We start from the raw sequence: 27,681 nt of genomic DNA, 5'->3' as shown, positions 1-27,681 counted from the left end.
TAAAGCCTCTACTCAAAGCGTAATCATCGGCTCAGTGGTAGGAAATGAGATGGAGACTTTGCAAAGCGCCATATTAAAGATTCATCAATAATTGGCATGTGTGCTGCTGTTTGTGTTGCGGGGGAGGAAGGTGGAGGGGGCTCTTATGGACAGATCACCACGTGATTGAGCTAAGTGGTAATTAACCATGAGAGAGGTGTGTATGTTTTGGTGTGTGTGTGCACATCCTAGAAGATGTCTGCGCTGTTGCGTGTCAGCGAAGGTGGGAATGCTGAGGGTAAGGTTGGCTGACAGAGTTGATTTGGAGGTGAGCGTTTGGGGCCATGTGGTCAGGTCATTGAGGGATGGGGTGTACGGAGGTGGCGAGGGGTGTGTGTGACACTAGCCCTAGTCACACAACCGCCTCCCCTGACCCTCTTCAAGTCTTATTGTCTCGGAAGCATCCCCCATTTTAATGAGCTCCAATAACCAAGTCCTTATTACTTATTTATTCATTAAGCCACCGTGGCAAAGCGGCAGTACCCCACTGTGTGTGCGTGCATGTAATTGCTCGTGTGCATTTTTTTTCTTCCCTGTCTTCCGTGCACAATATCATAGTAAATACCATGTTTCAACAGCAATAATAAGTTTGATTAAAGCTAATTGAACCTAAAATAGATTAGATGAACGCTAATGATTTTCCCCGCTTGTTTGGGTTACGAATCTATAACCTGAAACCATATTTGAGATTTGAGTTGAAACCTTAAAATCCTGGGCTTTAGCTCTGCTGAGGGAGTATGTCTCATGAATATGGAGGCTGAACCGCTTCAAGGTGCGCAAGTGTGAAAGAGACATGAAACAGACTAAATGTTTGTTAGTTTCAGATGATTCTTTTGTGAGGATTAATTGCCTGTTGGTATGTGCGTGTGATGCCTTCAACATAATGCTTTGTGATTGATGAACGCGCGTAGGTGGAATTGTGTGATAGCGTGTAGTGTTTTCAGAATATCGGAAGTCTTTGTGAAGCCTGAGAGTGTACACACTCTCTCCCTCTGAGGCATGTTTCATAGCTTCCCTATATCCAGTCTGCCGTTTAACTAATTCATAGTGAACTCTCGAAGAACAAAACCAGACACCCAACATCAAGGGCAGCGTTCAGCTCTCCTCCAGCACAATACCAAATACAGCATTCTCCAGCAGAACGTGGGCGCTGCAATCAGCTTACTTTTCTCCCGTAGCAGAGCTCAGCTGCTGTTCACCTTTTTAACTCTCCCCTCTGCAACCTTAAGCCTGCTTCCTGCAAAGGTAACATATGAGTTGCCCAACCTCTTCTTCTCCTAGCTCCTGCCCTGGCCTTGCGTAAGGGGCTCAGACACACCCAGGCCTGCAGACATGCCCGTTCACCTCCAAGCAGCTTCTGAGTAGGTCAGCGTGTATGAGACTTTAACTGGCAAGGCCCTCTTTGTTTTGTCGGACCATTGGCCCCTTCTGCCACTGATCTTCAAGGGTCTTCGACGGATTACTATTAGAAAATGATGCTAAATAAGTTACAAAGAAATCCTGGTTACTGGAACTATCTAGACTAAGTTAATATTTACACTGGGTGTTTACATGGGTTTCAGCGAGGTTATGTTGTCTTAGGCTTATTCACAGAGCTGTGTTTTGGTAACTGGACTGTTTTGAAGTTAAAGACATTTCACCTGTCGTAAAAGACACATTTAGCCTTTGTCTTGTCACTTGTTGGCTTCTGAAGTCCAGTTTGTAGGAATCTCGGCCTCTTGGTCTTCTGGAGCGTGAAGTGAATATATCTTGTAAGTGTGGGGAATAAATTTATGTGGCGATATTGTATCGATACAGAGACACCAAATATCGATATTTCTTAAAATAAATTAAAACACTATGGGAATACTAAGGACAGAAAGACTGTTGCCATCTGTCTGATTGAGTTTTTGTCAGCGAGCACAACTCAAGGGGACTCGACTCAGCTGGCTTCCAGCTGGTTGTATTCTTGTTATATTCTTTTAGAATGAAAGTGCAATACTAAAATAGGAATTTCTGTCCTTTCAAACAGCTACAAATTTGTGATTTTCACAGATTTCAACAATTCAGTTGTAGACTGATAGCAGACTGACTCCATCTTATGGCAACATTCTGGCAGGGTTGAGTGACAGTGTTGGTATGCTTGATAAATTTCAAAGTTGGATTGTTTAGTTGTTGTTATTTTTTAACACGAAGTTTAGCTTTGAAGAAATTATTTAAAATTGATAAAAGGCGATAAACAGCTATATACGTATTACAAAACTCAGCTCAATGTTAAAAATCCCAATAATATCGAATCAGGAGTGAAGCACTGTGATAATATTGTGTTGTGGGCTGTCTGGCGATTCCCACTTCTAATACCTAGATGACCTAACAACCTAACAGTCTGGGGCCCCAGAAAGGGAAACAACCCAGTTTGCTTGCCAACCAAATGTGTTAACCACTACACTTTGGAACCTGTATGTTTTTGCTGTAAAGTTGAGCATCATAACTTTGGAGTCTTCGGAGCTTGGATCCAGTCTCAAGAAGCCATTCAAGGAAATCCAGTTTTCCCCACTTACGTGTTTGTTAGTTTCATTTTTTTCGCTGCTTTGCTAGTTGATTCATCAGACATCCAAGATTATTTGATCTTCAGCTTTCAGGAGAACACAAACCTGTAATTCCAGTTACCTTTGACTTTGTACATCTGATATGTCATTACACTGTTGGCTAATGTGGAGGGACTTGTTCATCGTGTTGATCTGATAGGGCGCCCGTCGTTTGCTGTTGAGGTACAAAAAAACCATGCTTCACGTATACTGCCTAAGCTGAGCATTAAGGTATTCTTTCAGCTTCTACAGTGTGAACTCTAGAAGATATCAGTTCTTTCTAGTCTGCCCATATCCCACTCTGTTAATTGATTAATTTAACAACCCTAATCGGAGAAAGTAAAATAAATCAATTAAGATTTATTTACTACCACTGAAATAATCAGAGCTTCCAGGCTCATAACAGTTTGTTACCCCAGTGAGTCTGGAAGTCAATGAAAGCACCCTAGAGCCTATTTGTGTCCAAGCAAAGGAAACGAAAAGAAGTGGAAGAGTCACTGAGAAAGATGAGCAGCAGGAGGAACACCTGAAAGAAAAGGCATTCTGTCGCAGAGCTGGATGCTAAAGGTGCCAGAGTACCTGTTCATTAACTGGCCCGATGGAAGACTAGCCATCTCCTGCTGGCCTTCACCCTTCATGCCACTATTTATAGAGCAGCCAAGAGATACTCTTAATGACACAGGACAGTGTTAACTGGGGGGAGGGGGTGCAAAAGTCAGAAATGGAACGGTGTTTACTTTCTGAGAAGAGCTGAGAAGTTGGCGTATTTTAGAATGCTGTCATATCATCCTCACACTTCCTTTGAGAACTTTATAGTTTCATCCAGGTAGTGTTCGTGGCACACTTTCCCCATCTAATTAATTGAATGAAGTGAATGTAACTATATTTTGTAGTCTTTTTCTTATGTCTTCTCCTTGTTTTTTCCACTTGGAAAAATATGTCTTCTGTGGCTTGTGCAATCCTTTGAAACTCTGGTCAGTCAGCTGGTGTTTGAACAGCACATTTGTCCACACCTGCTAAGCAAACAGTGATGGAGCATAGCCATACTTATCGCGTGACCCAGTGTTTAAAAAGAGTGAAACAAACTTCCAGGACGGACCTGATAAAAAGGAAAAAAAAGACGAAGAAGAAGTGTTCATGGACAAAAAAAAGAGTGTTAAAAGCTGAGAAATGCTCCCCCTTTTTCCATTATAGACTACAGTGCTTTCTGAACTAATTTAGAACAATAGTAGTTTCTCATTTCTACTGCTTCATTGTAAACGGTGAGCAAAGTCTGAGCTGGGTAGAGAGGCAGGAGAGGTCATGTGCACATTCTACCCTTGTGGGAAAAAAGGCTTATATGAAAGTGTCAGGGCGAGTTTTTCTGCAAGAAAGAAAGCGAGCGAGAGAGCGAAAGAGGAGGGGAGTTTGAGGTTTAGGTGGAGATTGTTGGCAAAGGGGGTAGGGGTAGGAGGTAAGGAGTGGAGAAGGGAGGTTTTGGATCAGGTCAGCAGCCCCTGTGCTGTCAGGGCCAGTGGAACCCCCAAGCGGTTCTGGCTTTGGAGTAAATATGGGCCCAGCGGACCCCTTCCCGCCCCAGGGCACACAAACCCCAGGCCTTCCCACATTTCACTTTTATTTTCCTGGTTGCAAAATGCCTCTGGCTATCAGATCAGGTGGGGTGCTTTTTTTTCTTTCTTTAATATTTACTCATAAAATGTGCATTAGTAGAACCAAAGCAGCCATGATGGACCCTCTTGTGTTGGCTAACTTTCTCTCAGTTTTGTCAAGGAACTCTTGCGCAGGTTTCTTTACAATAAACACGTGCTGTATGCAGAAGCAGACACAACAATGGATCATGTAACAAAGTGGGCTGGTGGGTTTTTTTTGTTTGTTTTGTAACCAAAAATATTTCAAAGACTCTCCTTTAAGCTTTTCCTCTCTGTTACAGAGAATCACTTTCTCCCCCTTAATAAATTACGTGTGAATAAGCGTGCGTTCGCTTCTTCTCCTGCACCTGTGAGTGAGGACAAAGACTGCCAGCATTATCCGCAACAGATCAAGACAATATGCTCAGCTCTCGTTTTTAAAGGGATAAAATTGTAGTCAAACTGGATGGACTAATCTTTTAAGCTCGGTGCAGTTTACTCCGTGCAGCTTTGAATGGGCTCCTCTTACTAGCCTTGATCATTTCAGACTTAAATAAAGCTCTTTATAGTAAGGGGTCTGATTGGTGTAATCTGCAAGCTGTCAATCCCATCTCTGAGCGCCCTCCCCGAGGAGCTGCTGGCCCAGTCGAGCGTGGCATGTTCAAATATGGGTGAGCTTTGTTTTTCAGGTGTGAATCAGTGAATAAGCATGTACAGTATGTTGGGATTGGAGGTGGGAGGTCATGTATATCTGTTATCTGTATATGTCCCCCCCTGATGTCTGTGTAAAGCTGTCATATTTGTGAAATGAGGTGGCCACAGATGGTCTGAATAACTGCTGGACTCTAGAGCAACACCCAGCATCCATATGCTGACACTAAAACCCAGGCTGCTGCCTTTCTATCTTTTACATTACTCACATGGCTGAAATGCTCGATGGATCCCCCATTTGTCTCCTGTTCCCCATCTGGAAAGTAGACCAGCGTTTGGGAGCCACATTGGCACATAAGGACCTCTGTTTGTTTGATTGGTCTGGAGCCCTCTGCTCTTAATCCAAAACAAAACGAACAAGCCGTGCAGTGGCATGTGATAAAAACATCAGATGGGGGGGGGGGGGGGGGGGGCTTTATAGAGAAGAAGCTGGTTGTTGACGAGAAACAGACAGAACAATCCTGCTCGTTCACACTAAAAAAATTATGAGTAAGACTTCCTCTTCTTCTTTGTCAATATCTTATATTGGCGTTTGTCAAATTTTGATGGGCTGTAGTAAAAAAAAAATGTTTTATTTTCAGGAGGATTTTGGTGTCTGCTGTGGGTACTGGGAAGTGGTGTTTGAGGCCAAATTGCTTCTGTGCCAGCTTGTTGAATTGGTAATGACAGTGGTGGAAGCTGGTGTGAGCTCAGGATGCCCATTCATTTGTCTCTAGGCTGCTTCCTTCCCCACTACCATGAGCTGTGACACGGTACCAGGGCCCTAGCTTGTTTTCCCTTCGATGACAGTCAGATCTGGGTTAACACTCTGTAGCTCATAACATGTCAAACCTGGGTGTAGTTGCAGTCAGTCACAGACTTGGGTGAGTGGTTCAACGTGCAAGTAGGAAACACCTACTCAGATATAGTATAGTAACAAAATATAGCTAAAACAAGTAAAAGGTTATAGAATTAATCATTGTAAACAAAGGGGAGGGCTTCCTTGGAGGTAAGGATGTTTCAGGTCAGGTCAGGTCATGTGTATTCAAAAAGAAATTGTTATTTCTGTTTAGTGCAACTTATATTTGGCAGCATGACTGTTTTTACCTACACTTACACATATGCGGTAGGAAAGAGAGAGACAGCTGCAACAACACAGATTATAGGAGTCCTTGAGACAACAGAGGTGACTTTGAGACAGAAAGGGTATAAAAAAGGAGTTGCGGATTAGGTGGGTTGCAAAGAGACTTGCAGATATGCAGCGTAATAGAGCTTAAAAATGTTCTATGTGTGATTTACATATTGGATTTGAAGGGTATCATCTGAGCTGTCAGCTGATGTGGGCTTGAACCCCACTTTGACTCCTGGCAGGTCTAAATCTAATGCTGTGTTTGGTATCGGAGTTTCGGAGAGTCAGACATCAGCCAATTTCAAGGTTCTTGGACTCTGACAAGTTCTGGCAATTAAATGTTCCTGTGCTCTGGAATCTTTTATAGACTAAACCTATAAATTGATTGCATTAAAAAAAAAAAAAAGCTTACGTAATAAACAGTAATGAAATTAATTGTAAGTTGTAGCCCTTGCCAAGACCCCCCAGCACACACACACACACACTCCCCATTGCCAATCACCAGTTGCCTCCTTGTTCTTAGGAAAGCAGCAGACGACCGGAATATCGGGACAAGCGAGAGTGAGTTCATCCCTCTGTTAGGATTTAGAGGACTCCCTTGTCTTTCACTTCATCAGAGACAATTGAGTCATTCAGATCCCATTGTGGGGCTGGCCAGCTGAGGAGGGGTGCAGGGTAGTGGGGAGAGAACAAGAGGGATATTGGGTGGGAAGACTGAAAGGGAGAGAGGAGAAGGAGAAGCCGTATGCTGCATAACCCAGAGTAGGAGCACAACGGCTAGGATGGCTCTTACAGGGTGGGGGTCCGTCAAAGGGGGGCTTGCTAGTGTTTGTATGTGTGGGAGGGAGGGAGGGGAGGAGAGACAGACGAGAGGAGAGAGTTATCCTGGAATGGAGCAATTTGTCACATTGGAATGGCTCTTGAGTTACACGGGGGGCCCCCTCATAGCAGGAGAGTTTTCAGGTCGCAGAGTTGGGAACAGGGAGGGGCTTGGAGTAGCAGAGAGGGGGTCAGAGGTCATGGCCTACTCAAGCCCAGGCAGCGTGTCCGTTAGCAGGGCAGACGGGCCTGCGGAGAGAGAGAGAAAGAGAGAGAAGTTGAGGGAGGCAGGAGGCCAAGAAGGGGGTGGTCGGAAAGTCTGGTTCTTGCCAAGGCTCCGTTTTCCTCTGCATGCTTATAAAATCTGCAGGAGAGATTAGTGTGTGAGAACATTTGCAACAGCAGAGCTGAAGTGGAGCCACTTGTCAGGGCATGCACTCCCAGCACCCTCCCTCTCTCCCTGCTAGACTTTTGGTGTCTCACTACCCCATCACCCCACTCTGGAGTGTCACCTTCACGGTCTTTACCCACCTCCTCAGAATGTCCCCTTGTTTTAACCTCCCCTGGCTGCAGCTGTGTTTGAAAATTCGAATGTGTGAGCACGTGTACACATGCGCATGCCATGGCAGGACTTTCCCATGACTGGATTCACAATTCCTCCAATTTCTCCACCACTGCCCTGTCCTCTCGCCCCTCTGGCACCACTGGACGCTGTCTTGAATTACCTCATACATGACAGCAGCCCCGTCACTCTCCTCCTTCTACTCCTTGCCTTTTTTTTTAGTTTTCCTTTTTTTTTTACTGTTACAACACCACCCTTCTCTCCTACTCACCCCCCTTCATGGCAATTAATACCCAGTGTAGGGGGTGCATAAAAAGCTCACAAGACTTCGGCTCTGGAGTTTTTATAACCATTCCCTTTTCCACTCTGAGGACATACAAACAAGCATAAACAAACCCAGCTTTTTAGCAGTAAAAGCCATCTTTGGGTCATAAATGAGTGTTAGCTGTGGAGAAAGACCAGGCAGCAAACTGTTTTTTTTCCCCAGTACAGGCTATAACCGAGGACATGGAGTCAATAACTCCCTCCAGCGTCTATCACTGGCAGACACCCCACAGTGAACCCTTCGCTAATTACCACTGATTTAGACACAGTCTCAGGAAGGGTCGCGACACGCTCACTCTCACCAGCACCGGCACACTCTCGCACACATGCGCACACACATATCCTCAGACGTGCCTGAGCCGTCACTTCTGCGAGATGGCAACACAAAGAAAGCGGATGCGTACCTTCGTCGCTGTGCGAGCGCTACCACACAATTAAGCTCGATCTCTTCCGCTCTGCATAGATTGTCCTCGAGGAAGAGATAATGCAAACTTTTTGTCATCATGTGCCAACATGTGATCATGGGTGTAATAATTATATATAAATATGGAGAAGAGACTGGGAAGAAAGTGTGATTTAAGAGTGTCCGTGGCACTGAAGTTACAGCATAGGGCTGTTACTCCTCTTTGGTGTTAGTTAGTCCCAACCCCAGTGATTTCTCAATGGAATTGAAGCAGATATAAAGCAAATATTCCAATGTAACTGAAATACCCGTTGTTATTATGCTGCGTAGAGCCCCTGTTGTCCCTTCCTTCACAGCTGAAACAGTTGCTGTGACCTCTTTCTCTTGAGCTAGGTGGCTGTGACATTGATAAGCAGAGTCAACACCAAGCAGTTGGTGGCTAAGCAAGCCACAGTTTACTGTGTGGTCAGCAAGAATTTATACATTTCGTACTGCTCTTGCATGTTTGAGCATTTGCAATGTTTTATTATGACTAAATATGCATATGTCCAGAAAGTTTCCAGGGTCATTTTGCCAACAGGTATGAGCTAGTACTTTTTAAAGTCAACGTAACCGATGTCATCAAATTACAAAGGATGCCACCAAGTTTATTACCCAGACAGATGTTTCTCTTGACCTGTGTTTCTGCTTATCTGTGTGCGTGTGTGTCAGAGAGAGAGAGAAGGTGGGAGAAAGAGACAGACTGACTTCTGATAGAGGCCAAGTCAATCATTTATAAGTGCAGTCAAGAGGTTTAGCCTTAGACGAGCGTGGTGGTGAGACGCCATGCTCTATCCACTTTATGGGTTCTAATAAAATGTCTGACAACAGTCACATTTATGACATTAGGTCATCTTAAAGCCATAAGCTGCGTACAGTGCCAGCCCTAACTCGACCTTAACTCCAAAAATGTGTCACTGAATCATGTGTCTGCTGCTTAGTTAACATAAAAAAAAAAATTAAAGATAAGTAGAGCTCTAAACCTGCGATGGAGCCTGGTTACTATGTGTGTGCTATGTGTTTCTGATATGATTTGGTTTTGCTGCTGCTGCCACTGCTGCTGCTGTGACCCATCCTCACCACCTTCTACCATCCGCCTTTAGATCTTTATTTGCGTTTCCATGTTTTTAAGTTTCCACATCCATACACTTGTCAAGAAATGTCGTCTCCCCCTTTTTTTTTGTCTTTTTTTTAATTTGGTCTTTTGGTTTTTGCTTTCTGCATTGTTAACATGTTTTGTTTCTTTCTTTCCATTCTGTTTCCTTTCTGCCATTCAGTACCTACAGATGAAATGGCCCCTGCTAGATGTTCAACCAGGAAGTCTTCAAAGTAGACAAGCACTTAAAGATGCCAGGTCCCCTTCACCGGCACACATCGTTGTAAGTAATACGCCGCTCGGTCCTTTATCTCTTTCTTCCCTCATTCACGACTGACGGAGCTGAACAGAAACAAACCTTTGGACTTGAATACGCATAGCTGTTTGCATTTACCCTTAAACACAGTCACTAACCACCCAGTCAGTTTTATATCAACTTTTTCTTTTTTGTGCGGGTGCACGCTTTGACAAGGGCAGTTTCGTGGGTCCCAGAAAGCAGAGGTTTTGCAAGTGCGATCAGGGGCGGCCGCTGTGGCAGGTGCTGTAATCTCAGGGAAAAATGATAACTCCCGGGGCAGGCTGAGCTGGCTGATGGTGGAAAAACTGGTCTCGTGTTGACAACTTTCATGAGAATAGGCTAACGCTGGGCTGCTAATACACCGCCTTTGAGAGAAGTGTGGGCGTTCCTTCAGCATTGATTACCCTACCCATGTAGTTGGAGGAGTACTCTGGCAGGAGAGTTGGCTGGACAGCCATAGGGGCATATTCAGTACATGCACATAACAGAGCATCTATCCCAGGCATGTCAATATCTAAGAGGCTAGCAGTTCTAGATTGAACAGTAGAATATGAACTTCATAGTTAGCCAAAGGCTTAAAGTTTTCAGGAGGTCAGCGGAGAGGTTGAACATGGGGAGGTGTACGTATGTGGTCACAGGGTTAGCGAGCCAAGAAAATCAATAAGAGTAGGGATTGAGCAGAATTAGTGAGGTGGCCATCAACGCCCTGGGCCGTTATTGGCACAGTTGTTACTTTTGTCCTGAGTGCATTAACTGTTATGAAAATGAAAATTTAAGAAGGAGAAACCTTCCAAGTTTGTATCCTCGTGAGTATAATATGTCCTGTGGTAATGGCTACAAAGTAACCCCCCCCCCCCCCCTTTTTTTTTTTTTTTTGTGTGTGTTTGCTGCACAGTTGTCATCATGACTCTGGAGCTCACGCCAAACTTAGTAAGGATTTTTGTCACGCAGATTACACTGTCAAGACACGGTGTCCCTCTGAGTCACATATGACATTTGATCAGTTCACTTACATTTATGGTGTGTAGTAAATACGTGCTCGAACGCTTGCTGAAAAGTTGGCAAACCAAAGCCTCTGTAGTGTTTTTGGCTATTTAAGTTAAGCACAACATAGCTTAAAAATAGCAGAACTTGACAAGGCTTTTTATTTAAAACAGAAACCCTGTCAAAAGTGGTCTTCAAGACAAAGAGCCAGTGATGACAGTGTTATTCTGAACAAAACAAGCCCAGCTAAGGCCCTCCTTATCTTCGCCTGCGATGCTAGTGTTATTTTTATACCAAAGAGTTCAGGGGGCCTCTTCTTACTCTGTTATTTTCGGAGACGCTGAGAAAAAGAGTCCCAACTTCTCTGAAGTCATTAAACTGGTCGTAGGCAGCAAACGCTGCAGGTAAATACTTGAGGTTTTATTCTGCTATGAGTCATATAGCTGTAAATACCACCTCACATACGCATCAACCCGTGCAGCACAATTCACGTTTCTTCCCCGCATGAAGAAGTTTAAGGACAAAAAAAGCGCTGCAGCTCTAACTTTGGAGACTCTGGGGGTGACGTCATGCTGCTTTTCTTCTGTAATAAACTGCTTTAATTAGAGACCTCATTTGGCTGCTAAAATGATCTATAATTGCAATTAAAGCACATTTTATAAATGTAAACATCTGATTTTTAGGAGACAGAGAGTAAGCTCCATTACAACGCCACACAGTCAGTCAAGCATGAAACAGTAATAGGCTTGGAACAAAAAAGGCAACACCAGCTCAGAAAACAGAAATTGGCTATGGGGCAAAAACAAACATGAAACAAGAAAGATGGACAACCAGACTGATGGAAGAAATAAGCTCGCAACAGTGAGAAGTAGAGACCGTACCTATTGAGTTACACCAAAAGATAAGAGACATAAAGACATAAATTGGTCATAAGTAATAGATCAGGGAGATGTAAAAGCAAAATGCATGAAGAGAAGCGAAGCCGTGGCCAGATCAGTTTTCTCCCAAGTTTAATAAAATCCTGGATCATTTTATGCCAAAGGACACTTTAAGGCAGTAAAGTGGGATTAAATGTAACAGAAAATTGCTGCTTTAAAACAAATAAAGACGAATAAAGTTATGTTAAAAAATAGGGATGCTGCAGTTGTGACATTCTGAAACAGACCGTATTTTATTTTCTCGTTAATCTCGTTTTCTTTTAAGCTGGTGGGCGGAAAACAAATCCTTATTATAAACATTTACAGCTCTTTTAGCTCTTTTACATTTAGCCAGTACCACAGATAAACATTGGACACTGTAGGTCATCTAGTTTGCAGATAGCAGCAACATGTACATATTTTATCCAACATAACCCCTAGTAAAAAGGAACAGTTGAGCCTAGCGTGGGCACAGATGGGCTTTGAGCATGGATACAATTTAGTTTGGGACTGAATAGGTGATTTCTGGCCAAAAATAATAGTGAGCCTAAGCAACCTTTTCCCAATTCAATCTCCTAAATGGGTTTTTACAGGGCTGTGAGTTGGATTTGATAATTAAAACCTCATCTGAATCCTAAATAAACCTTTTGGTGTGCTTTTTGCTTTCTTTGGGCTTTACTTGTAAGCAGAGAGCCAAAGAAATATCACATTGCAATAGTGAGAGCGCTCTTAAACTCTTAGTGTGATTAGTACTGACAGTGATCAATATGGGAGAATATATTGTAATATCTGTGGTCATATTGCCCAACCCCAGTGTGATCTGTTTGATAGAGTACACAGGCTGGTAAGATCAGAGGCATTGCAGCATGGCTGCATAGGCACACAACTGGCTGTTAGTACAAGTGATGAAATTGAATGTGAACTGCAGCTTGTATTGTTGCCACTCCTTCCATCCTGCTCCAGCATCCACCTCTGACTGAGAAGGAAGTGTGATTGAATGTTTCCCTGGTTTGCATCATATCGGCTGTCATACATATAGAAAAGACAGATAACTGTGTACAGCGTAGTGAATTCCAATGATAACCTCACGCGGACTCCCACAGGTGTCACTCATCGGTCAAGCCCTTTTTTCCCCTCCTCCTTCTTCTTCGTCTTCTTTTTTTACATCTACAAGATGTAGGTCTGCTCAATCTAGTACGTGATCCCCTTATCAATCAATTGGGCTGTAAACGGTAGCTTCTTTTTGTTTACAAATGCAAAGAAACATTCAATCACCTTGACTCTTCCTGCCTGGAGCGCTAACAGGCTGCTTCGACAGTGATAAGAACCTCTTGATTGGCCTGTCGATAACAGCAATCTGAAGCCTGAGTGACCCAGAGACAGTTAAAACAACAATATAAAGACGGAGAAAGAAGGAAAGACATCGATGCCTGCAGATAAAGCCTCTGAGAAAGTTAAGGCACAGAGAGATGGGCAGGGACAAAGATGCAGACAGATGGTGTCATTTCTGTCTGGAAGGCTCATTCGAGGTGGAGCACTGGAGGATCAGCCAAGAAAAAGAGGAAGTGACCTCACGCCGGCTGGTCTTTCTGAGGGCACGGTGTATGCCCCTGTTTACCATGCCCTCAAAGGGGGGCACGCAGGACTTTTTGAAGTGCCTGACCACCCCGCAGGCAGCCTCAAAACCTGCCGCTGCTGAACTTTCATGCCATTGGTTGAAAGTTATTCAATATTTATCTGCCTATTGATGTGTATTTCTAGAGGGAGAGACTCCAAGAAACATTTTTATGCCTCACACAGCTCCTGAGGGAAAGATCATAAACAGTCCTTACTTTGTCAACTTGCCTTTTTTATTGTGAGGGTTTAATTTGACACTGAGGTCTTGAAGACTGTTTGTGCACACTTGGCTAAAGGAAGTAGCCCGAAGCTGGTTGATAGGTTTTGGAGTAGATATGCGTGACTTAATCAGTCTTACACTTTTATTTAGATAGGGATTATTGCGTTAACTGGTAACACAACATGTCACAACATGAGATTGTTTTGGAAACCACCTCTTACACAGCATGTGTTGATGGCATAACAGTATTGCCGTAGCTGAAATCCAGGCTCATGTTGGTAATGTCATGGCATCATTTGTCAACTTTCAGAAAGTTTTTTTCTTCTTTTTTCTCAATTTTAGTTAATCCAGTACCAAGAAACCAAGATATGCCATTCTAATTGAATCACATTTCCTAATTTTCTATTCTGGGAATGGTGGGTGGGCATGTCCATGTTAAGAGCATACGCACACAGTCTACTTTCTGACATCCACGTGCACACTCATGCACACGCGTACACAACCCTAGAGTCTAGAGTCTAGTCCTGGACGAACAATGTCTCCATTGTTTTGTGGGCTTTCACTGGCAGCAGGGGACGGCTGGAGTGTTAACCATTTCCCGACTGCACCTCGCTGTGTGCCATTGTGTGCGTGTGTGTGTGTCAGAGGAAGTGAAGCATGGGCTCAGGGATGAAGAGAAGAAGGGCACTCGCTCCAAGTGTATGGTAATTAGTGTGGAGGAAGTGATGGAATCTGGGCATTTTTACGGCTTGTAAGACCTCCCACCTGAGCTTTTGCAACTGTTGAACATGCGTACTTTTCTCCCATTCGCTCTCACCGGTTCTATACTAGAAGGAAGCTGGGAAGAAAATACTACAAAGTGACATATTTTTGATATTAGGTTGAGGGGGAAAAGCAGCTTTAGCCATGCATTCAGAAAAGACAGACCACAGTGGATTCCTATTATAGTCGTGCGACTGCTGCTCGAGGTCAGCATTAGAAAGGGACAGGATCACATTCACCCTCCTTGACCACTTCTCTGTCCATTTTGAGGGAAGAGGGATAAAGGGAGCTTCCTGTGGTCTGAATGGGCCATGCACCTGGGCTGTCCAGACAATCGTCCAGGCCTCCGGGAGGCCTAGCCTTCTCTCTTGTTAATTAGCGACCCCGTGGTCAGCAGCCACCACCCACAAACTGTCCATAGGCTTTACCCAGCGCACTTTCTCTATCCTGGCTTATGTCAGCCTTAAGTTGCTTTTTCCTTCTGCATTTAAGCCTTCTTCTAAATAACCTCTTCTACTCCACCCCACCTTTTGTCTTCTTTTTGTTCACGTGCATCAATCCTTGTCCTTCACTGCACATCTCAAACATAACAAGTAATTTTCATCTGATTCTTTTATGTGCAAGTATTTTCTTAGTTGAGTTTACTAATACTAATACTGCATTTTGTCATTCGATACACCAATATGTAAATCCAACTTAGCACGTAACACCACTGAAGATTCCATCCACATAGGCTAGTTCTTCTTGGCGGTGCCGTCCAGCTCTCAGATTAGAGACGGCTGTGACTGTCCGCTGTCACTCGCCGTCTTCTCCAGACAACGAGTTTGTTCAAGGGGTCACGCTTACATCATCGGCTCGGGCCAAAATCTGAGGCAGTTGAGACATGGCGTCAGGCCCGGGAACTGTGACAATGAAAATGAGAGCACCTCAGTCATTGTATCTGTCCAGCAGTCTGGATGGTGGCTTGTTCCCACAGACAATCCACTCAGTGTTGGCTTAGTCAGCAACAACACCACAACAAAGCTCAGAGTCTTCTTGCTCCTAGGATTTGGAACATAACACCTTAATGTGTCAAAACACCTGATAACTTGTTAACAGGCCACCTAGTGAGAATACAAATTGTTAAATATTAAATTGATTTTGTCAAGTGTGCGTATTAAATTTAAAGACATAGTTAAGTGTCTCGCCCTCTTGGCTCTTTATCTCCAGCCCTTATTTTCTTCTCCTCCTGTCGTCTATAATCCCAAACTTTAAGGCAAATTATCGATCTTTTTAAATGTGCCAGTTTAACCTCTGAATGCCTCTTAAAGAAAAAAATCGGTATTTGAAAACCTAGTAATGTAGTTCACAATTTTAATGCCTATATCAGAGAGGTAAAAACACCTGAAAATTCTGCTCTGGGGACTCAAAGTCGCCATCATTTTATTTCAGGCGTAATTTGTTCTGCCATCAGTAAAAGCACGACTGGTGACACCTTTCATCCTGTCGCCTGTTTGCTGTTAAAATATTTTGAGCTTTTGCCAAAATGGTGGCGACGCTAAGTCCCTAGATCAGCTGACTGCTGCTGAACATATGTGAAGGTGCGCATGCTGAGGAGATGAAATGTTCTCCCAAAGTGAAATACTGTTTGAACAACCAGCCAGCCAGTACTGACAACCGCGTAACCCCGTGCCGAGCCAGTGTTCTCCCATTCTCTCCGAGTAAAATTAGTCATAACGGGGCCGAGCGCGCACCCAGGAGAAAGCTGAGCCAGCAGAGATGAGGCAGTTGCTTAAATAACTAAAAGGCCAGGGGGATGCGTTATTTCCAGGGAGAACACGTTGCTTTCTGCATAAAACCTGGCCGGCTGGGATTGAGTGCAGATATCTGTGTGTTCGTGTCTGTGTGTGAGAGTTTACGAGTGAGAGAAAGAATAGATGAGAGATGGAGAGCTGATATAATTGTGTGACTTGGGAACGTCCATCTTTGCCTTACAGGGGCCCTTCCGCTGGGAATTCCCCGGACAGTCAGATCTGAGCCTTCACCAATTTCATTTGGTGAGAGACCTTTGAATTCCAAAAATATCTTCTTGGATTTTATTTTTGGTTGATTCCACACACAAATTAACAGCTGATAATTGATGATTTAAAACAACAGCAACAAAAATAAGAATGAAAAATGAAATCCTGGTGATGATGATGATGATGATGATGATGATGATGATTATGCTTTGCTGTTTATTGCACTAATTCAGTGCTGCTGCTCTAATGCTAATGTGCTTTTTGAATGTCTAAAATGCCTTCATCCAGGAGATGGTACCGGAGGGACGGTGCTCAGGCTTCATTCTTTTACATCCATTTAACTTCTTGGATTTTCTTTTTCTTTTTATGTTCAGCTTTATTCAGCTTTGAAGATGTTTTTGCATGTGACTGTTTTTACTTTCCAGATCTTTCTAGTGATAACATTTTTTTAAAAGAGGAGTAAGAAAAAAATAATGCATGTTTTAATGGGTAACGTCCTTTTTAGATGTGCACTGTGGCAGGGTAAGACCTTTTTTATGGGGGTAGCCAGGTTGAGACTAGTATGCAGACTACCCTGCATACTTTTTATTGTTTTTATTGCTGTTTCAAATAATTTTTTTAAGGTTATTGGAGTTGAAAATATGATCAAATGGATGAAATTGCAGTTCTGTTTGTATATGCAAAACTCCTTTGCCAGCTTCATTTTTGCTTGTGTGGGTTGGCTAACTGTTTTAGACAGTGAGGGCAGTGGGTACCCCTGGCCACCCTTAACTCTGCCACTGTCTGTGCACTTGTTTTGAATATTGAGAGTTTTCCTTATTCCTGGCATTTGGGTCCAGATTTTATCAAAGAGCAGCAACCCGTTGGTTACAACTTCTGTGGAATCTTTGTTAAAGCTCACAGGTAAAGTTAGTCCTGTTTCTGCTGCAATGCTGACATTCTGAGGACATCGCTAAGCCTTGTTTTGATTTGCTTCAGTCGGGCATTGGGAAGTCAGAAAGAGGCTGGCATTACGAAGCCCATCAGAGACGTCTTAATCTCCTCTGAGACGTCCGTGGCTCTCTGGATTGCTTACTTGAATTGTTTGACTAATCAATTGCTTGTTGATTTTGCACACCATGTGCAGCCTTTGTTGTTAGGAGGGAAAAAACCCCAAACATAGCCCCTTTAAAACAGGCCGAAGGGAAATCAGCTGTTAATGTGGTTAACATTCCTCCGTCGACGTGATTCCCCCCCCCTCTCTTGTACAAGTGCCTTTGCTAGAACTTGTTTGACAAGGTCTGTAAGGATCACTGTTGGGTGTGCCTGTCTGTCTTTTTCTGTGTGTGTGTGTGTGTGCTCGTGTCTTACAAACAAATCTTTGTCTACACGAGTGTGTGTGCGTAGTGTCCTTGTGTCTAAGGTGTGACTTATTTAGATGATAGATAGTCAGGTTATGATATAACTTTTATGTGAGTGCATTCAGGAGTTTGACTCTATTTAACCCTGAGCTCTGACTTTCAGGCTTTCAAGGAGTGGATCAAAAGCCCCTAACTAAGTAGGCTTTGGAAAAACATGACAATCAAGTCAGAGTTTATTTGCACAAAGAAACAGGGTCAAGGTTCAGGAGTAATATTAATGAATAATCTTAATTTACAACAAACCAATCCTCACATGCCGGCAGTCGGGGTGTGCTGGCGTTTGAGACATGTCCTCAGATAGGACGATCCCTGGTTGCATTTCTGTGGTCAGCCTCGCGAGTGACAACAGACTCAGCGTCTCGGTACGCTACTGTATTAACACTGGAGGCCGTTTCACAGGGAAACTTGTTTTGACAGAGCTCCAGGTGTCTCATTGTTAGGGATGACATGGTTCAACAGATTTACCAATTAGCACCGGGTTGAGTGCGCAGGGTGGGTGGTAGCAAAGAAGAGGGGAGGGAAGAAATGAAACTCGGAGCGGTGGAGGGCGGAGTGACAGTCGGACGAGGCGGATTTGGCCACAGTGATGGAATGAGGTTTTAAGTGAGCGGGGTGGGTGGGGAGGGGGGTGGTGAAGAGGGGGTGACCATAGGGGAGGCAGGCCTGAGTAAGGCGATCCTTGACCTCATTTTTTTCCCCCCTCCCGGCAGTAGTAAGGAAGGGCCTGAGGTTTCAGCCGAGCCACAAAGAGGAGGGAAGAGGCAGTGGGAGGGTAGCAGTGGCTCATGGCAACTTTTCAGGAGTTTGTGGCATTTCTCTTGCAGACAAACTCCTACCTCTTACTTCTGCTGCTAACACGGGTCCACCTGCAGGAGTGGCAATTTCTTTTCGCCGCACCGCCTCACCTCCCCTGCCGGTTTGCTGTTCTCACTGTGTTACGAGGCAGAATTGTGCGGGATTAAACAAAATGTTATTACTCCATGCTGTTATTACGCTCACTAACCCTCTTTGTGTTTCCTCAGAAAATTCTGCTCCTTTTTTTCCAGGAAGTTTGGAAGTGAACTTTAGAGAACGGGGTGAAGAGATTTAGAGAATATATCCCAGGGGTGGCCTGCAGAATTTAGTGTTTTTTGGCTCTTGATTGTTAGCACATGCACACACATACACAAATTCTTTGTAGCATGCATGTTGTGCAGGTATCACTGCCCTTTGTTTAGTTTTAAAAAAGTGGGCGGTTGAATATATATATTTATATATTTCTCTCTCTCTCTCTCTCTCTCTCTCTATATATATATATATATATATATATATATATATACACACACACACACACACACACACACACAACTAGTGAAGGTGTGTTTGCAGTATTGTGCTTCTTTCAAAATGACAGCCTTCTGTAGTTGAGAAAAAAAATCACTTTTCAGAGGAGCATGCCTTTTTTTTGAGCCACAACAAAGAGAAGTCAGGCTTTTTCTTTATGTAGGAAACTGTCAGTTTACAACAACAACCAGACTACAACAGGGGCAAGTAGCAAAGTTGGGGAGCAGCTGTTTGTCTGATCCTTTAGTCAGCACAGGCATGGTGTTTAGTATATATTACTGTTTAATATCAAAGACTTGGACGTACACTTAAGAGAAATCTAGTAACTAGAACCTGGACCTACTGTCCTTTTCCTTATATTCTCTCATGCTGTCAGAATGATGGATGCTTGTATTTAAAATGGCCAAATTTTCAAATTGTGAGGGTAGCGTATGGACTTCAGACTGCTCCAGAGGGTGGGTTTTAGACAGTTTTTTCCACTCTTATCTGTCAGTGATGTCAATGAGATCATATATCCCAGCCAGCTGTGGCGCTTTAGGGCTGTGGAATAGCCGAGGGGCCGCACCAAGGCAGTATAAAGCCGTAATCACGCACAAGTTACTGTAGTAGAGCCTGCAAATAAAACAATATGGCATTGGAAATTAAATTTAGAAATTATAATAATAAAAGCAGTGGTAGGTCTATTTTCTTGTCTCCTAAACATATACCATTTAATTTTCTTACTAAAGTCTTGAAGTAAAATTTAAAAACTTTGGAAGTTTTGCCAGGTTTCCCCCCCCCAGATATTTAAACCCCTTATTAGCAGTGCTGATGCACATAAGTTGTGGCCTATAGGGGAGAAAGAGAGAAGGCATCTGAGACAAGCAACGTGTACTTAAAAGATTTAATAAATGCAAACAGTAATCAGAAAGCAATCAATAATCCAACTACAGAAGGTGCTTCAAGGACATAGGCCATGAGTTATTGTTGCCTTCGTCTTTAAAAGCCCCGGATCACTGTTGTGGCCTCACAGATATTTCTGGTTTTATAATGATTTAGCACGGAGTGATCCCACAATTGCTTTGGCAACTGTCTGTTCTTTACATATGAGCAAGCAGCTTGTGATTGAGAGTGATGGAGACAGCTTTCTGGAAAGGCCAAGGATACAGGGACTCTAGCGGGGAAAGATGGGAAGGGGTTGTGGGGTGTACGAAGCCCCGCCAAATTCCCCAAAGAACAATTTGCAGTTATGGATGAATACACTGTCGCAGTCAAATTTCGACTCGGTGAATGTGTATGTGTCGGAGACGGTGGAATGCTGAGTGATTCCAGAGAGCACTTAAGCTGCCTCGAATTCAGTTTTCTCTCTCCCACCCGCGTTATAACAGGAGAGGGGGCTTTTCTTTTGGAGTTTGCAGGGGTAAACACGGGGTATCTGCTTTCTGAGTCATTTAGCATCGTCCTCCGTCACCTTCCTCATATATTCTAAACCGTGTTTCCTGGTTTGTCGGGGCAGCCTGAACGAGACTAACCCCCCAATTTATTTGATTTGTTCCTCTCTGCGGTTCCAATGAAGACCTATCTGAACTTTTCTTGGATTTGTTTGGCTCTGGTTTTGATGTGCGGGTTGTTATTTTTTTTCCCTCCGTCTTCCAAGTGCGCGCAGTCGACAGTGTCTGAGTACCAGGCCTCGCTTTTGTCTCGGCCCGGGGAGGGAATTTGATGTGATGCTTATTTTCCTACTCAGTCAGTTTCTTTGAGTGGTTTTTTTTTTATTTTTCCCCCTCTGCTCCTGTTTTCCCTTTTTTTTTTGTTGTTTTTGTTTTTGTTTGTTCTAATAGTCCTCGAAGTTTGGGACACTTCTTTGAGGCAGGTGACGCTGTGATACGACTGCTTTTTGCATACCTATGCAGGTGTGAGCACGCTTTTGTATTTATTTATCCAGCCGTTCTGAAACGTCTGCTCTAATTGAACGGCCCGTTAAAGACGTCACTGGAATCAGTCAAGTAATAGCAGGAGGGAATGGTGATGGGGTGAAAAGGAGAGCTGCATTGTGGGAGATTAAGGAGGATCATCATCCTGGAGGTTTTTGGATGAAGCGAGAGATGGCTCAATACTCAGGGTATTGGCTGCTTTTCATGGGAGAGAAGTCTAAACTAATGTGTCAGACCGCTTTTTCTCATCAGCGAGATGTGCTATAGACGCCCAGCACTGGCTAGACGGTACCTTTCGAAAGATGCAGAGAAGTGCATGCTGGGAAAAGAATAAACAAGCTTGTCACTAAAGTTGGGAAGAATCCTTAGTGCAGCGCTACTGTCAAAAAGCAGCTTCCAATTCATACATTATTAACATTACCTAAACGCATTATTTGTGTATTTATTCATTCATTTGTCTTGTTAACATCCTCCTGGAGTAAGATAAACAGCGCGGCCAGACTGGCTGCGTGACAGTTGTGTGTGAGATTTGAATAAAAAGCCCGGCAGCGTGATTGGAGTGAGACAGGAGCCCATTCTGTGGACACCAGACTTCCTCTCCAGGCTCATTAAGGGACAGTAAGGCGATGATGTCGAATCGGCGCGCACTTTACCGGCCTGCCTTTTTCTTTGAACAGCATCGGCCTCTTATCTGCAACATGCTCTGTTCCTCCATAACAAGACGCTCGTACTCCCGTGCACGCACACGCTCAGTCCGTCTCTCTCCCTGTCTCCCTCACACACCCATTCTGCCTACATACACACTCTTCGTACTTATTTAGTTTGTGTAGACAGAAAACTCTTAAGTATGTGGCTTGTCCACAGAATTTTGGCAGCTTTTGTTGTATTTTCTCCTACGCTATCGAAAAAGCCGGGTCCTTGTTTTCTTTTTCTTTTTTTTTTCTTGCACAGACATCACAAATGGATATTTTAATTGGAACTTTTGGCACTGTCTCCATCTTGTGTTGGAATGGCAGACAAGTGAGTGGCTGGCGAGGCCGGGGCTGGGCTGATTGGTGTGTAGCGAGGCGTGCCTAAATCAACTGGCAGCATGAATAGCTTGCTTGATTCTCACTGGCATTCACTGGAATCCATGCCTTCTTTCCTTTTTCTTTTTTTTTTAAACAAGATTCTTTCTTTGGAAAAAAAATAGTGTGGAATAACCAACAAGGGAGAGAGAATACCTCCTGCTTCCTTGAAGCATGACTTCCCTTTTGTTTTGCTGGTGCAATTTACTTGCCTTTATGCCGACTCACTCCTTGAATCTTTTGTGCTTTTTGTCAGATTGAAATGGCTAACTCGTGTTGTTGCTGCTCCCTGGCCATAGATTCATTGACTTCACAGCTTCATGTGAAATTTTTTTGAAATATGTGATAATAAAAACAAACATTTCACTGCAGTGAGATATCACTTTAGTTTCAATGTTTTCATATTTGAAGTCTAACTCAAAGGAAGTGGCAAGCCTGTTGGGATTAGTGTAGTTGCAGCCCTGATGATGATTAAGAATATCTGCTTTTTCAAGTGGTTTTAAGTCTTCAGACTGTTGCAGAGTTTGTTGTGACTCCGTTACGCTGCTTTGTGAAACCGTGACGTCACGCTGCAACCTCTGCGCACCTCCGGGTTCAACGCCGAGGATTAAAGCAGTTAAATAAAACCGATAAAAGCGCTCAGTGTGGTTGATTGTCTTCTTATTTCTTTACTTGAGCGGTGCTAAACCCATTACTCCCATGCATGAATTCAATTACAACAATTCGGAAATAATTAAAGCAGTCCACTCACAATTCTGAATTATGCCGGAGATTAAATAAGCATATGTTTCTAGCGTCTCGTTTATTCATTTATATTGGAATTTGAGGAAGTGTCCACTTCCCGAATTCATGGAAAGTGAATAGATCACCAACCCCAAGTGACAAGCTGGGCTCGGTTCCTGCTCCAGCTTTGGCTTCACTGCAGCAGCTAATGCAGACCACATGTTTGAGCCTTGTTGCATCTGCATAAGTATACACCTGTTTAAACTTTGGACAGTCTTTTAGCCCCAAACAGTAAATTCAGGGAGACTCACGCCAGAGGTAGAGCGGCTGCAGAGCCGGGTCAGGTTGGAGTCATTGTAATCCTCCTTGACATAATGTAGTCTTTGTATTTGGCAGGGACGGTGTGCATGTGTGTGTGTGTGAGGGAAGAGAGAGAGAGAGAATGCAAGACAGATTATGTGTGTGTGTGCAGGTGGGACTGTGTGAGCTGTATACTTTGGGCATGCAAATAAGTGTTTTTGTGTATGTGTGTGTGGTATTGGCCCTTTCTCTTCGAGCTGGTAGTCAGTGCTGTGTAATTACCTGGCTGTCTGCCACCGAGCCCCACTGGAGCAAAGACAGAAGTGAAGCTGGGTCTTACACAACGAAACGCAGCAGCTCGTCCTGAACCACAGGCTCTGAGTTTGTTCATTTTGGGTTCTGGACACATTCTGTCTTTTGACACGCAGATGACAAGTCGGGGGTGATTTTGAAAGACTACACTTAAAATAAAAGCCTATGAAATGAAACATTTTTTAAAAAAAAAAAAACCACATAAAATATGTTATGGCAGAAAAATCTCCACCAGAACTTCCCATAGCCCAGGATGGCACCTCCAGATTACCTGTTTACCCAAGCTATTCAGTTTTAATTAATGCAAAACAGAAAGACTGCAGATTCTTAAACTGAAGATGAAAAGAAAAATCCAACAACAACATGGAGGATGTTTTTGCTTCATAAATGAATTAAATAGTTAATAAACAATGAAAATTCTCGATTAGTTTAAGCTGCTACAGGCCAAAAAAAGGTTGTGAAATGTTGCTACAGGGGAAAAAAGTGCCTAACTGACAGACACAGACGGAAACGAGGTGGGGGGAACAGCCAATATGAAGCCAGGAGAAGCCACAAGACAGATTTATAGCACTGGCATAAAGAGCATATCTGAACTTGCATGTGACTTCTCATTGCTCCAGCAGGCTGTGGTGCTCCCTCTACTTGCAAAGGCCAGTGTCCTAGGCGCACAGGTGGGCACATGCCTGTGCAAGCACGTGCCGTGACGTCAGCCTGTCCCGCCATTTTAATTGTTATATCTCCTCAGCCTTGATATGAGCAAAAAGGGAGGCCTAGGTAAAACCTGGCACATCAAAGGCTACCTCCCCTAGTCTTACACGTTGCCTGTCTCTTTGGAGGAGCGCAGGCTTTGGAGAATCAGAAAGGGGTATTGGAGAGGCGGTGTGGATCCCCGGCTTGAATGAGTTTGATGGACTAATTGTAGCCCCCAGTGGACACAGGCACACATCACAGAGGGCTGGCTGAGTAGGGGAGCAGAGGCTGCTGCTGGAAAGTGTTCCTGCTTAGCTTTTCCCTCCATATCTGGATTTTTGCACACGCCAATGTGTCACCTTTGATTGCGGTATCTTGTCTTAAGTAGATGGATGCCATGGATATTCCAGTCCCTCTTTTTCTCCACTGTTCCTCCATTTCAGTCCTGCCTTTCCTTCCCTTGCTATAAACTTACAAACTTTTTGTTTCCTCACACAGCTGCAGTGTTTTGTGTGCTCACTTTGACATCCTCCATTGGAATTAAAACCTTTTTCTCTATGATTGCATCCATCAGTGATAGCACTGCATGCTGGCCTCTGCATTTAATAAGCCTTCTGGCTGAACTGTAACACAATGCACAACAAAGCAAACATTGCACACACAATGCCTTACTACCAACAACATTACCAACTGGCTCGACTGTAGTGGTGATCAAAACAAGGCCCTCTCTGTAGCTTTGAACAGTTTTCTTTATTCTCTATCTGCTTCAAAAAGAAATCAATAGCCAAAACTTTTGAGTGCATTTATTGGCTTTTCCTCCCATTGCTCTTCCCTCCCTATCACCAGTTTGGCAGTTGTATATTATGCCAAGAGTAAAGCACAGTTAAAAGGAGAAAGGCACAAGGAGATGACACCAGCAAGGAAACAGCTTGTGTTGGGTAGGGCCTTGGCTGGGAGAAAATCAATGGGAGGGAACACTTCCATACACGGAAATGGCACAATGGGAGGGAGAGGAGGGAGTAAAGATTCTTTCTTTCTTTTTTTTTTTTTAAACTGAAAAATGATGCATTTGTTTTTCCCAGGGAGAGAAAAAGCAAAGACGAGGAGATAAAAAAAAAAAAAAACGGAAAAAAAAAACACTCTTCTGAACATCTTTTGAAAAAAAGCCAGTTCTTTGGTGAGGTTGAGTTGTGTGGTTAAGGTTTGTTTTATCCAACTGTGCGGAAGCGTGTGTAGCTGTCTTTCAGGTTTCTTTTTAGTTGAGGCGCAGAAAGACTACTCATGGCATGTTCAAGGGCACTCAGTGGACACGGATGCCCTGCAGGAGGCGGAATTATGAATACAACATGAGTAAACAGACACCTACATATACTATTAAAAATAGTAAGGCTAGCACTTGGCAAGAGACCATCTTTAAGTAGTAATTTGAGCCGGTCCGTAGCATTTCAGCCTTACTCTTCCGAGGGTCATTGATAAAGACTTGTTTTTAAAATAAATAAATAATTTTTTTTTTAAAAATCGTCTCTAATTTGCCTGATAGTGGGATGATTTGCACATTGGCAGTAATGTATTCCTGTGTGCATTCCTCCAGTACAACCGTTTTAGTATTCAGTTTAGTGATAAAGGATTTTTTTTTTTGTAACACAGCAGCTGTGAACAAAGAATACAATAGCACACAAACTTGAAACACAATTCCAAGCCTGAGCCTTGAATGCCATTCAGACTTCACTGTGACTGAGCAAACCCATTCAGTGGGAGTACGCGGCGGTTGAAGAGATGGTATCAAGTTGCCTGCAGATGGAGGTCAGTGTGACTGGCACAGTTGGCACCTTGGCACAGCAGCAGTGTGCCGCAGCACTCAGCCCCGCAAAGGATGCGTCGACTGAAGGAGGAGGGGTGGGGGGGTGACCGGGGAGCGAAGCGTTCTTCTCACTTCTCCTTTTTTTTTTTATTGTCTGCGCTTCCTGTTTTGAAAGCCATTAAGGAGCAAATTTCCTCACAGCGAGAGGGGAGATGAAAAGGCCCGGTCTTTTGAAACATGTCCAAGCACAAATGTGAAAAAGAGGGGGAATGATAGCTATCTGTAAACATCTCTGTCGAGGGGTCGACGGAAAAGGAATTGTGAGGGGGGAGAAAATGATACATTCATTTGCGTTCTTCTTCTTCTTCTCCTTTTTTTTGATTTGCTGATGAAAGCGATGCTGCAGTTTTTGTTCCAAGCCAGCTGTATTGCTCTTTTCACTGCCACACTAATGTATCAGGGCAGAATCGCATAACTACACAGCCACCCCCCCAACCCCTTTTCCGAAAATGCTTTGTGACATCTGCATCCACACATGTCTGCATTCACTGTAGCCAGTGAGTATTTATAGATGAGTTGGTTTTGTCATCCATTGATCCTTGCAGGTTCTCTGATCACAAAATTGTGCTTCTAAGCGGCGTTTGTACGCCATCACAATGGTAATCTCTCTGCATTTGAACAGAGGTTACCTGCAGAAGCGGACTTGATCCGGTGCTTGGCTTTTTTTTAAAAAGTCCAACCTGGGTTAGTCATAATTGCCACAGCTGTCCTGTTTAGTTGGCACACAGTGTATTTACACCAGTTTCCCCTCAGTGGTGCTTGCCTAGTTTCTCAAGAGCAGCGATAGCTTGGTGCTGCAGACTCCTCCTCCCTCTCCTCCTCCTCCTCCCTCCTACCCCTCACTGCCCCCGAGCCTGGCCAGTCTGCGCCTCTTAATAAAACCGACAGGCTCTAATTGGGCTTAATTGCACCCTTCGGGCGTCGTCAAAAGGAGTGTTGCTAAACAAACTGCAGGGTCTGCAAGCAGGCCAGCCAGTCTGCGGCTGCACATTGGCCGCTGAGCTCATGCCTCCATGTTATGCGTACCGATCGCCAGAGCTCGCTGCATAAAATGCACAGCGCATGTGAGCGTTTAATGGCACATTAGCAATGTGCATGAGTAAGCATCAGATTTAATTGCGTGGGTGTGCGTGCATACGAGTTTGGAGCTATGCAGCAAGCCATTCATTCCTCTCGGTGAGCCAGCTGAACAAGAGATCACAAGTCTGAGAATCTTATGCATTCAAGTAGGCAGCGTCACCTGACTGTGAACCTCTCAGCGCTCTCTGCCGCTAAATCGACACCGACAGTAAAACAGAGTACGTCTGTGTCTTTGAGGAAGTGTCTACAACTCCAGGTGTCAGAAAAGCCTTTTAAATCCCCGCTATTATGAAAACCCCTACCAAACAAATCCCTGTCTGCCTTTCAGCTATGTAAGCAAAAAGATGAAGTAGTGCTCTACATCCCGGTAGCACCACCTCCTGGTTAATGGACAAGGGCGGCCATGATACTGATTTCCTTTCTGAATGTGGTCTGATTCGGAGAGGTGGAGCAAGGCGCTCGCCACATGGGCCTTTGCTGGGTCACTGACCACAATCGATGGAGAGCTCCAGATGCGATTGAGTCATTGAAACGGCAAAGCCTAACCTGTGTCTGTGTGCGTGCACGCGCGTGTGTATTAGACGGCAACGACCCTAAAGCTGCAACCCGCGAGGAGAGAAAAGACAAATCAGTGAGCACAGCACAGCGCTAAAATCCTTCTGGCTATTTGTTCCCCTTCTACCCTTTGAGCTATTTACTCATTACAGCCTTTCACAGCCTGTTAGTCTTCCCGAAAAGTTTCGCAGTTCCAGTTTGTTTTGAAGGCGTGCAGCTTGAGACGAAAAAATGCCATAAACAGGATCGCTTCTATTATGCAGCGTTACGCCAGGAAAGACACGGGGAACAAGGCATCCACTGTGTTTTTGTCCAGAGCTTAAAAGTCGTGTAATGATGCAGTGGCTGAGCTGGAGGCCCCAT

General features: G+C 44.0%; 1 protein-coding gene across 16 annotated transcripts in view; it reads left to right on the top strand.

Moving 5' to 3' along the window:
• tcf7l2 (transcription factor 7 like 2) overlaps positions 1-27,681 on the top strand; it is a 109,760-nt gene that overhangs the window by 42,509 nt on the left and 39,570 nt on the right. For 9 of the 16 annotated variants that reach the window (XM_087844690.1, XM_087844693.1, XM_087844691.1 and 6 more), the window contains 2 exons: positions 9,478-9,579; positions 16,071-16,130. The exons of 2 other annotated variants lie outside the window; for them this stretch is intronic. In XM_087844690.1, the coding sequence (XP_087700816.1) occupies positions 9,478-9,579; positions 16,071-16,130 (162 nt within the window). The remainder of the gene's footprint in view (positions 1-9,477; positions 9,580-16,070; positions 16,131-27,681) is intronic. 5 more of the 16 variants (XM_087844694.1, XM_035907860.2, XM_006791164.3 and 2 more) reach the window with 1 other exon arrangement.

The sequence above is a fragment of the Neolamprologus brichardi genome, chromosome 8 (genome assembly GCF_056152115.1).
Source record: "Neolamprologus brichardi isolate AB-2024 chromosome 8, ASM5615211v1, whole genome shotgun sequence".
NCBI lineage: Eukaryota > Metazoa > Chordata > Actinopteri > Cichliformes > Cichlidae > Neolamprologus > Neolamprologus brichardi.
This window is presented reverse-complemented; position numbering and strand designations above follow the sequence as displayed.